General features: G+C 40.5%; 1 protein-coding gene across 1 annotated transcript in view; it reads right to left on the reverse strand.

Annotated features, from left to right (window-relative positions):
• The window catches only part of LOC147747530 (vitellogenin-A2-like), a 66,110-nt gene that overhangs the window by 18,860 nt on the left and 35,004 nt on the right, over positions 1 to 12,246 (reverse strand). The window contains exons 20-25 of the mRNA XM_086953996.1: positions 10,550 to 10,697; positions 9,460 to 9,679; positions 9,149 to 9,321; positions 5,531 to 6,079; positions 5,100 to 5,150; positions 4,282 to 4,389 (exon numbers count right to left, since the gene is read on the reverse strand). Coding sequence (XP_086810122.1) covers positions 4,282 to 4,389; positions 5,100 to 5,150; positions 5,531 to 6,079; positions 9,149 to 9,321; positions 9,460 to 9,679; positions 10,550 to 10,697 — 1,249 coding nt within the window. The remainder of the gene's footprint in view (positions 1 to 4,281; positions 4,390 to 5,099; positions 5,151 to 5,530; positions 6,080 to 9,148; positions 9,322 to 9,459; positions 9,680 to 10,549; positions 10,698 to 12,246) is intronic.

The raw sequence follows: 12,246 nt of genomic DNA on the forward strand, positions 1-12,246 counted from the left end.
GGTTGGGGCCCAGTGGTGCCCATGCTAATGGCGAAGATTGGCCAGGTATTAATCCTGCATAACGAACTGCCTTGTTACTTGCATTAGGGATTGTATTTTTCCTGCATTACGAACTGCCTGATTACCTGCATTAAGGAGTGTGTTATACTTGCATTATGAACTGCCTTATTATATGCATTGAGGATTGAATTATTCTCGCATTACGAACTGCCTTATTATTTGCTTTAAGGAGTGCGCTATAGATGCATTATGAACTGCCTGATTACGTGCATTGAGGATTGTATTATGGTTGCATTACGAAGTGCCTGATTAAGTGCATTGAGGATTGCATTATTCTTGCATTAAGAACTGCCTGATTACTTGCATTGAGGATTGCATTATTCTTGCATTACGAACTGCATTAGTCTGACTATACAAACTGCATTACGAACTGCATAGCATTGCATTAGGACTGCATGTGAGCATCGTGAACTGCTCATTAATACCGCTCAAACCTACAAGTGTTTGTTGACCTAATAACCGGCAAAGTAAAAAATTACGAATACACATATGTTGGATTTTTATCGTTTGGTCTTACCGTATTTTTCTTCTTGATAAAGATACCGCTATTTTCATACATCAGTGTGGTGTCCATTTGTGGTGTTATCACTGTGTCACTGGGGTTGCAACTAATTTACACATTGCCTTGAAGATAAGCCTGGCTGCTCGTGCCAAGCTACCAGGGGGTGAGCAGGGGTTATCAAAGAGTGTCCCTCCTTTCCCTGACCAGAAGCAGGGGTCCCTATTTGGCCTAAGGTAACTGCCTCATCCAACTAGAGACCCCCAGCTGTAACAGGCAAGAGCACCAACAAGCCTTGGTGAAAGCAACCCATTCAGGAAGGTCAAACAGGTTAAGGTGTGGACCAACAAGTTCCATAGGACTCACCAAGCAATGGGGAGTCTGGGTATGTGTGGAGCAACTAGGAAGGCTCACAAGAAATCAAGATGACCCTCGGGCGGACTCACAGGCCGAATGACCAGGACTCATGAGGGAACCTCAAGCAAGATTGCAAAGCACCAGCCCATGTAACACTGCAAGGAGCTAGAGTTCTTTGGTGCAAATACTGCTCAGGGTCAGGACTACACCGAGTCCAATGCGCAATCTCCAGATTCGCCAGCAAGCATATGCAACTGCAATGGACGCAGTGCACAGGGGATCGGGTTATGCAGTTACCATGAGAGATACTGGCCTCAAACTCTGTGAGTGGCAGATTGAACTCAGGGACCCTCAGTTCGCAGGAGAGCAGGAGCAGCAGGGCAGTCAGTTGCGGTTAGGTGCCGGTGAATGCAGGGGAGTGATTCCTTCACTCCAAGAGAGATTCCTCAGTTGTCTTAAGTGCACCACACCACAGGACTTGCACGGAGCCTGTATGGAGCAAAGGCATAAACTAAGCTTCGGACAGAAAGAGGGACGAAGTCGAGCTGAGGTTGAGGTTCGGAGTGTCCAGACGGTCGAAGGTCAGTGGTTTCTTCTTGTAGACACCAAATGTGCCCCCAGTGCAGACTTACAGACACCCTCAGAGTGCACCCACCCAGCCCCAGTACACTAAAACTTGTCTGGGAGGTGGTCACACCTCCCTGTGACAGAATGCCTATTGTGCTGCCTTCCTCTGCTCAAGCTTGGCTCAGCAGGAGGAGGGCAGAAATGTTTCTCTGGTCGGCAGCATCTATTTTTTGCTATTCGGTATGAGAAGGCTGGCACCAGTTAGACCAGTGACCCCACGAAGCTCGCTTCTGAAGGGTGGACTCATACCTCCCACACCAGTTATTGGTGTGGAGGTATGATTTCAAGGTATTTGATAGCCCCTTTTTACACAGGCTGCAGTAGCAGACATAGAGTTCCATTTTGCACGGCCTCTCATGGGTTGCATAATAGATGCTTCAGCCCAGGGGAGGCCTCTGGGGTACCTATGCCCTGGGTCAAAAACAGTGAGACATCAAGCATAAAGTTGGGGTAACCATAAGAAGCAGATCCTACTTTCCTACATATAAATTCATCTTGACTAGATGATGCATCAGTTATATTGCCCAAAGCTTTACCATTCCAACCAGGTGCACAAACTGCCCAAAAATAATGAAGTGTGGGACTTGCGCTAGTGTACAAAATCTCACTATTAACAGGCCATGGTAAAGCTTACACAAAACTGGAATTAAAATCCTGCTTATCTGCTAATGAATCACTCACAAGTTGCAATTCCAACCATTCTCCTGAGTTCCATTTAGAATATCACAGTTGGCCACCTAAAGCTATGCGAATATGTGATGTTACAACACCACATATTACATCGCAGTAGGTAACAACGCGGACGTTACATCTTCCGCGTTGTTGCCATGCATGGCATTACAACACAAGTCAATTCTACGACTTCCACTAGATTGCGCGCTGGACTTAGGAATAGTATAAATTACTATTCCTTCTCCAGAAAGCGCAACAGCAGGGAATGTGTTGGACTTAAAATGCAACACATTCCCTGGTGTCGCACGCCATCTAGTGCAGGTCGTTGAAACGACTTGCAATGTAATGCCATGCCTAGTAACAACGAGGACGATGTAATGTCCGCTTTGTTACCAAAGCATGTGGTACTGACATTGTTGTAAACGCTGTCTCCCAAGCTATGCATCTTGAAGTTTGAACTTCCCAAATACCTCAGCAATGATCACCAAACTTTGACGTCTGAACGTCCACCTTTTTGTTACTGGACTGACATATACAGCTGGTTATAATGTTGATGGAATATTGAACTCAAAACGTTTAAACATTTACAGGCAAAAATATCACTTTGAGTGATCATCACATTATCAAGTTCAACCTCCACCTGCCCATTGTACCCTTATCCACCACCCTCTTTCGCAAACATATCCACAATGTCATGGAACACCATAGTTGTGTTCTATAGGGCCTGTGGACCCTCTAATGGCTGTCAACCAATTCCACCTATGCCTCCCATACGCCCTTGATAAAGTGTTTCTGTTAAAGCCTCACAAAGCCAACAATACTGTGGCTGGCTTAACCTCATTGTACAGATTACTACAACTAAAACTCACACAATACAGTGGAGAATATCAGATGCCTGAATGAGAAAATACCTCTTCAGCTTTAGCACTCTAAAGCAACTACCTTAAAAGAAAAAACAAAAAAGACTACTCGAAACTCATCTACGATGCAACCAACATGCCAAACCAAAATTATCTCTTCGTATTTATTAAAGCCATTAATCAGAATGTAAATCAAAATGTGCAAATCACATTCAGGAGCGCAGAACCTGATGGAGACTTACTTGAATCCAAATAACTAGCTGCATCCCCTTATCAATTTGTTTGAGTTCCATAGCCTATACTCTGCTCATTTAACATACTTTCCCTAGAAAGAAATTACGAACCAAATAAAATCTATCTCAGGATCACAAACTGTACTGGGGCTTCTAGAAGTATTTAAAAAATCCTCTTGGTGCTGCTTTCTACCATAGCTCCCATAGTTATCATTAAGTTATTCCTATAAACTAGGGAGTTCAGAGAGAGTCAAGACTTGAAACTCCCTCCCGACCCACCTCTGCCTGACCCAGGACCACCTCGCCTTCAGGAGGCAGCTCAAGACCTGGCTGTTCGAGCAGTAGCGGACCCCCCTCCCCTAGCGCCTTGAGACCCTCCGGGTGAGTAGTGCACTATATAAATGCTTTGATTGATTGATTGATTGATTGATTGAGTCGTACTAACTCCTGCCTCATTGATATATATATATATATATATATATATATATATATATATATATATATATATATATATATATATATATATATATATATATATATATATAGATATGCGATAGGCATCCCTCTTCTGAAAATGTTAATTCAGTGACCGGTTTTGGGAGGAGTACTGAGTGATCCCTTGAATCCAAATGTTGTCAATTACCATTCTGCAGATGGAAACTGTATCTCAGGGACCGAAACCATGTATTGAATACCTTACCACCCCCTGTCAACAATCACAAGTAGATCAATGTTTTGTAGCTTCAATTGCACATTGCATAATGAATTGCGAAGAAGTGGGTGATTTCCATTACCTTTTCTTTTGTAATTCATTATTAGTTGTGCAACAGAAAGACTCTCTATGTGCCTTTTGTACAATGAGATCAGCATTGGTGCCGTCACTAGCCCAGTGATATTGTAACTTGCAAGCTTTATGACTGAAAACTTGCTTCATACATCGGGCCCTTAGTTTTACGGTGCATACGGCAGTTACCTTCTGAGATCTTCTGGCACTGGAGCCACTGCTGCTACTGCTGCTGCTGCTCCTTGAAGAGCTGGATTGGGAGGAGGATCTTTGTCTTGAATCCCTCTTCTTAGGATTCTACATAAGAAAAAGATGGTTTATGAAAATGTATGGCTGTAGTGCAGTCTACATAAATGCTAACTGTGATAATATTTGCCGAAAGCAAAACTTAACTTTTGCAACTTTGATAGTTGTCACTTACAGATCATGGCTATATCTAAGCCACAAGAGGTAAGCCCTATGGCAGTGTGTTTCTGTATTTGTTGAAAATTAATCAGCTTTATTTCATACACTCCTACTAAAAGCAACTTGGCAGAAGACAGTCAGTACCTGTAGAAGCATGGGAGAGCCTTCCTCCCACCAGAATCATGTTCTGTGGAAAGTAGGATAAAGCAGGTAATGTATGAATGTCCAAACTGCACCTAAACAAACCTAAGAGCTTGCACCCTTAGAATAAACCACTTTTTACAATTGTAGCTACACCCTGCATTTTCAAGCCACATACTAACAGAGGTAAATATAAAAGGCACTGGTAATTTGAATAAATTACTTCGGCAATGAAGGTCTCATGCTTTTTAGACTGCTGCTTCTTGGTACTAATCTTGGAGAAATGGAGTAATACACACATTAGAAAAGAAAACCCTACATGAAATCCTGCCTTCTGTTTTCCTTTGGAGGCATCTGGCACTGGATGCTTATGCCTTAGCTCTCTGGAGGCGAATTGTGAAAATTCAAATGAGGTACTAAAGAATGCACCTACTTACAATCTTATTTTGAATACCACTTACGTAATTTCTGTTTGCTGGGTGGAAATGAAGGTCATAAATATCAGGGTTCGTCTGTGGTACAAAAATGAGAACAGACAGAGTAAAACACGAGTTATTCCACTATACCTACAGATAATGCTGCACAAAAAAGCAAATATCAATTCTTCAAGCATAACATTGAAGACCAACTGCATCATCTACAAGGTTATCAACACCCACAACGTCCCAGAATGTTTAACTAAAAGCGCAGCCTTCAGCATCAAATGGACAGCAAATGTGGTTTTTAGCCGCATTACATTTACAGGGTGATAAATCCCCCTCAAGTGAGGCTATGATATTAAATATGTCATCAGCACAGCAGCAGGTCCTCAGTGTGACATTTGGAGGTTAGAATTGTAAAATGATTTGTCAAAAAGTATATCATTCATATCATAACTGAATTGAAACATTACCTTTTTCCTGTGGGACTCGTTACTACTGCTGCTGCTGCTGCTGCTGCTTGCGCTGCTAATGCTCCATTGTTTCCTGCGATTCTGTTGATGCTGTTGTTGGCTTCCCTGGTGAGTAGCATGATGGCGTCTATTGTTGCTTTTCCTACTGCTGCTGCTGCTACTGCTGCTGCTGCTACTGCTGCTGCTGCTGCTACTGCTGCTGTGACTCCTGCTACTACTACTGCTGCTACTGCTGCTACTGCTACTGCTGCGGCTGCTACTGCTGCGGCTGCTACTACTGCTGCTACTGCTACGACCCTTAATTCTCCTAGAGTTTCTACCTTCTTTTTGCTCGCTGCTACTCGAGAGGCTCCTTGAATGCTGCTGTGTTTGGTGCTCTCTCTTACTAGAAGGCCGGGTACGAGAAGCTGATGAAGACAACGATGAGGAGGAAGAACTGGATGAACTAGATGAACTTAGCGGTTTTTGGGCCTTTGCAACCTCAGCAATTTTTCGATGTGGGTGCTTGAAATGTCCATGTTTTCTGTAAGTCAGGCTTCCATTTCTGACCTAAAGATTAAATAATCATATAAATGCATAATCTTTTTTAGCAACGCCGAATAGCATTGTGATAGTTTGAACATCTTTGTATTTTTTCTTTGATGCTGAAGTGCAAATATTTCAAAATCTCTTTACTCGACACTTTTACCAATGTAGAAGCAAAAATCTGAATGTACACTTTGCTCTATCTGAATAAAAAGAGACAGTACTAGCGACAAATTAAGTAACAGCGCGGTAAAAGAGTTCGCAAAAATGTTAGAAAAAGGGAACATACATAGCTAACTAGTAATAATGCTTATAATTAGATTTTTATAACACGATTATTTCTTAAATGTTGTTTTACTTTTCATGTTCTGATGGAAACTAATGAATCCAGTTGTGAGGCCTAACAGTTCTATTTCCTTTCATTGAAAATGTATTATGAGTAGATTGTGGTGCAACTATACTATGAAATTAGTTACAAAATTGAAAATTGCAGATTCAATCATAGAGACCCTAATGATTACAAAAAGTAGGAAATCATTTTAGTAAAATGGTTTTTCAGAATAATTTACATATATGGATGTTAGAAATGTGGCAGTGGCCATTGCTTAGGCTAATCCATTTCATGTAATAACACAATGGTGAAACATTTATAATGTATTATGAAATAATGATTTGATGCATTATATTTGATTTCAATTAAGTTTAATACGTTTAACCCTCATGCACGCCTTTTAAGCTTTCAACATGTTCTTTTTTGAGCTGCAATTTTCCCTTAGCAAGAAAAATTATTCATTAACATTTCTGCAAGCATTAGACTATTAGTTCTAAGCATATTTCATTTTACATGCAAAGGGCAGGCCTGGAAAGCTAAGTCCTTCACAATGAGTGCTTGGGAAAGAATAAAGGAGTAGCTAAGTGTATTGGGTGACTACATATGGAAACAAACAATACGATTAACGTACTAGTGGAGTGACACCACATCATTAAGGTGGCATAAGGACTATATAAGAAAAAACCCCAAAGGAGGGGCAAAATATATAGATTTTTTCATCTAAATGCGAGGACGTCCCTCTCACAATGCAATGATAATATTTCTTTTTATGGGACACACCTCATCACGCTTTGGATTTTATCTGTTTAGCTCAGCACCATACTTTTTCCTATCTTATACTACTTTTTTGCTGATGCCTTTATGCAGTAGATATGGAATCATTCTTAGCCAAACAAATTGATTTTTGCCTCAAATTTCCTTTTTGCCAATACTCATAGACTTGTCCTTAGAGGATGTTAAAACTGATTCCATTTCCCTTTTGATTTTCATTTTAGATTCTGTTAAAAAGGACTGACCTATCCTTCTGCCTTTAATAATTGTAGAAGTCCATAATCTAGTATCTGAGGTGTGTTTTAAACCATCCTCTTTGGATTTGAACCCCTGACTAAATGCGTAGTCTTGCACGACATTCCTTAATATTCTTGACTGAAATGCTTCAGAAATTGCTTATCTGTATAGATTTTGAAACATTAATACAAGGGAAACATCCAGAACTACGTGGCAAGAGCCACGCATTCCAGTAGCCTGCAAGTGTAACAATGTTTGCCCGAACAGCACATTTGCTGCGTAAGCGTGGTTAAGGCAAATGCATCTAGTGTTCGGTATAGGTGGGGACTAGGATCAGGAGCATTGAATGGCAAGTGGACATGGTCACGTACAGGTAAGTGGAGCTGGAGCCTGATATGGGGGTTGTAGGGGGTCAGTGGCAAGTTTTTAGGGCAGGCTCGTGGGGGTCACTATCAGAGGAAGGGGTGGTGGCAAGTTTTTTAGGACTCAAGGAGGGGGAGAGAGAGGGGGAGGGGGTAAGGAGGTAGCAAGTTTTAGGGCTTGGGCTGGGAGTCGTTATCGGGGGTCAGTGGTATGTTTTTAGGGTTCAGGGTACTTTTAAGGAGAGGGCAAGTTTTAAGGCTCGGGTCTGGGTAAGAGTACTTTTAAGGAGGGGGTAAGTTTGTATGATAGGATAGAATAGGATAGGCTTGGATTTGGGGTAACTTTAAGGCCTGGGTTTTTGGGAAGTACTTAAGAAATGGGGTATTTGTAGGGCTCAGGGCAGGGGAGCAGGTAAGGGGTTGGTAATTTAGGGCTTAGGGCAGGGAGTTTGTAATTTAGGCCTTAGGGTGGGGGGGCAGGTAGGGTTTGTAATTTAGGGCTTTGAGTAGGAGTCAGAGTAGTGGCAAAATTAGCAGCACATGCATCCTTGCCATTCATGAAATTGCATGATAATGGTATGTATGGTAAGGTGATGCATGGATAAGTTGCATACATGATTTGGGCTGTGTGGTAAAGGCATGTGTGGCAGAGCCTTGCGTGCCTCTATCATACAAGCTTAATACAATAACTAAACTATTAAAAATTGCCTGAGGATAATATTGTGTCCTAATGTTCTTTTTTTTTTAACTGAGTTATCTTACTCTTTTGATCTAAATGTGTTGTAGGGAGAATCAACAAATCTTTTCAAAATATCAACTGCTGCTTCTTCTGTTCTGTGTCCCAATAGCAGAGCTTCTTGTGAGTATCATTCTAGTTGGACTTAACATCTTTAAGAGATTAGGTCTTTCCATTGCAATACTTTATTTTTACAGTATGGTCCTTAGAGTAGTGTATTTGACCTCATTTCAAATTTGTGAGTTGGTCACCAATTAATGGTCCTCATTGGGTGGCTAACGTATGTTTTGGACATCGTAAATCCCACCCCTCATATTGCCGGAGAAAGATCCATTTGAGAACCATCTGCCTCTGCAGGGAGAGTAATGCAGATATCTGTATAGCTGTAAGGACCCCAGTGCAGTTAGAGGTATAAATAAGTAGTGATTTGAAAGTTTGATCTAAAAATATTTATACTGTTTGCACTGGATCAATGCCCTACTACAATACAACAAGGTCTTTGGTATGTAACACCTTATTTTGCACTATGTACTCTGGACAAGGATGCAAGATATTTTTCAAAACAATCATTGTGAATTTGTTTTTATAAGATAGGCAGTTGATATTTTCAACAAAAACATTGCTTTAGGGAATGGTTTAGAATAGTTATTAATTACCGTAAATTCCTCATCAATTCCCAGAATTTTCTTCAGCTTCATTTGAACCACAGATTCTTCATGTTCTTCTTCCTCATTCTCTCCCACTGTTGCCATGGTGATTATTTTAGAAGCTGATTTTGGTCCTGCCTGGATTTCCAGCAGCAGCTTTTCTATGGCTGCATCTGTATGTGCTGCAAACAACATTAATCATTAGATTAGTTTGTGCAATGTTTCATATATCTTCAAATATTAATTATGTTCACCATTCTGTAACTGAATAGTTACAAACTACTCAACAAATATTGATTACTTTGAAGTAGTATGTCTACCTGGTTTTATGATGATCTTGGCTTCGTTCTCTCCAACTAATTTGTACAGAGGTGAATTTCTGAGGAAGGCAGCATTTTGTGATTTGTACTCAAGGCAGACTTGGAAACCAAAGGTTTTGGCCTTTGCACAGACTTGATGGGCATTTGGACTACTGACGGCAGAGTGTCGATCTTCTGAAGAGTAGGCGTACTTTTTAGACAAAAGTTCTGATGATACCTCCTGATTCAAAAACACAAAGGACATTTTTCTTACATGTGTTAGTTCTTACAGTGTTTATCTTGTTCCGTTTGTGCATCATTTTATACATTAGGTAACATTAGGTTAATATGTTTATTAATCTGTGCATGTTTGTCTTTCCAGCTACCTGCTCCTAAATGTTTCTCTATGGCTCTCTGTGTCTGTCCCTCTGCCTAAGAAGTTAGATCACACTCCACTGGAATCAGAACTTATTTTGGAGATATTAAGAAAGCAATAGCTCTTCTGCAGTTCGGTGATCAATTCTCATATCAACACATGGCATGGTTTTGTATAGAATTCAAATCCTGATCTTAAATCAAGAGAAACTTAGCAGTGAATCGATATACGTCTAACATGTCTGAAATGCTTTGCAATTAATCATCAACAGGGCGGCAACATTTTTAAGTGCAAGTTTAAACCACAAATCCCCCAATAGAATTAGAAGTAACATAGGTTTCTTTTGAGATACATAGGTCCACATAAATATCACAATTACATCAAAAAATGAACAATAATTAAAAAAACTGATTTTTTGACAGTCTTTGATAAAACAACTCCCACAACAATGCAAACTCTTATATGTTTTAGATGTAAAAATCAGATGCAAGTCGTACTGCATATTTTTTAACTTTCCACATTAAATAACCGCTTCAAATAAATCCTATGGTCTTAAAAATATATCAGGCAGAACAAAAATATGTAAGTTGCTGTATTTGCCTTTCTATTCTGACTTGTTCTAATCGACCTCCAAAGATTTTTATTTATATTGAGCACGCTTGAATCACATTAGTACATCTTTTCTCACTTTTAAAATAAGGAACACTATTCATTGAAATAATAAAGTAATATTACCATCATGCTGGCAGCTTCTCCGGAGGACTTTGCAGTTGTTCCAAAATGCTTCTTAAGAATGCTTGGCACAGCTCCTTGGGTCAATAATGGGGTCTTCTTTGCTGCATCCTGGTCTTCGACATTCCTTGTGACAGCAAACACCTGTGCTCTAGGGACACAAAGATGAAATACTGTGATTCAGTCAAATGGATTGGGGATAAGCAAGAACAACAATTAGGTGAGGCCTACAATACTCATTTAATGTATACACGATGTAATGCAAGTGTACGTTTCCAGCATAAAGGAGAACTGTGCTAAAAAAGAAGCTGATATGGCAGATTTTCTGATACGAGTCAAGCTGTGCAAAAAATAGGACCTTGAGCCACAATGAAAGTGGTTCCCATTAGCTTATCAGATAGGTAAAGAAGCAGCTTGTATTTGCAAGTCAGGGCAGTCTTTAACTTGTAAAGATAACCCATTTAGCTGTTTTGCAAGGTAGAGAGACTATATGCATTTGTGACTGCTGCAACCAATGTTTGTGGGGTCATATTATAGAACGCAACAGTAAAAAGTGGCCCTCCAAACAACAAAACAGGTCCACCATCAGCCAAAAAGCCATGCCACAAACTGGCCTGTAAGACATGCCCTCCTCGGACTGCCAGATTGCTCTATCGGCCAGTTTGACTCTGATTCTATTTGGCATTTCTTTAGTTTCATTGACTCTTCCATAGATGTACATGTACAGATATTGAATGTCCAAATTTACCTGCACATTTTACATGTCCACCTATTGTTCTCTATGATGATCCAGTATAACCAAAACTAATATTAACTTTCACTTGATGACTTTTCTCAAGGATAATTTACTGTGGTTCAAATATTGGGTGTTCCTCAGAATGTTTTAGTGCATTTCTAGTTCCAAAATATATCACAAGACAATGCATTTCTAGTTCCCAAAAATATCACGGTAATCAAATTATTTTTCAACTGAATTGCACTAGTACATATATTACACATATCTTCTGAACTCCTTATGAACTGAATTGACAATAAAGGGTAGTTTGGAAAAGCCTGAGCTCTCTATGTTTGATGTACATCAAATATGTCCAAACACTTACAGCATCACACATTGACAGCAATGGTGGCATAATGAATCTTGAGGGGGCCCCACTGCAAAGTTCATGAAGGGACACCCAAGCTCCAGACCCAGTCAGGAGCCCTCAGGCCGGAGGAACACTGGCTCTGCATATTGCTGTAGGGGTCCTCCCTGGACCTCAGGGATCCCTGCACTGTGCGAGTTGCAAGGATGCCACTAGACAGCAAGACTGAAATTGCCATAGAAACACTGCCAGGTGTCTTTGTGTAAAGGAAGAGATCCGATTGAGTTCGCTGTTTCATCAAAAAATGCTCCAATTCCAAAATGTAGGAACCTGCTCAGTGCAGCAGTTAACTTTAGAGAGGAAGTTTCACCATCTGCGATAGAATGCAGATAAATCTTACCAGAGAGTAAAGGCCAGGCAGCCTTAGAATCACAGGTTAAAAAATCAAAATCAAAATCAAAATCTTAAATCTGTATTTGTAAAGCGTGTACTACTCACCCCTATGGGTCTCAAGGCGCTGGGGGCTGTTGTGGAAATTTACTGAGCTATCGCCCAGAGTCACAAGTTGCTGAGCTGAGCTGCCGCTGGGGGAAACATCACTTACAACGCATTTATTAC

The sequence above is a fragment of the Lissotriton vulgaris genome, chromosome 1_1, assembly GCF_964263255.1.
Source record: "Lissotriton vulgaris chromosome 1_1, aLisVul1.2, whole genome shotgun sequence".
NCBI classification, from domain to species: Eukaryota; Metazoa; Chordata; class Amphibia; order Caudata; family Salamandridae; genus Lissotriton; species Lissotriton vulgaris.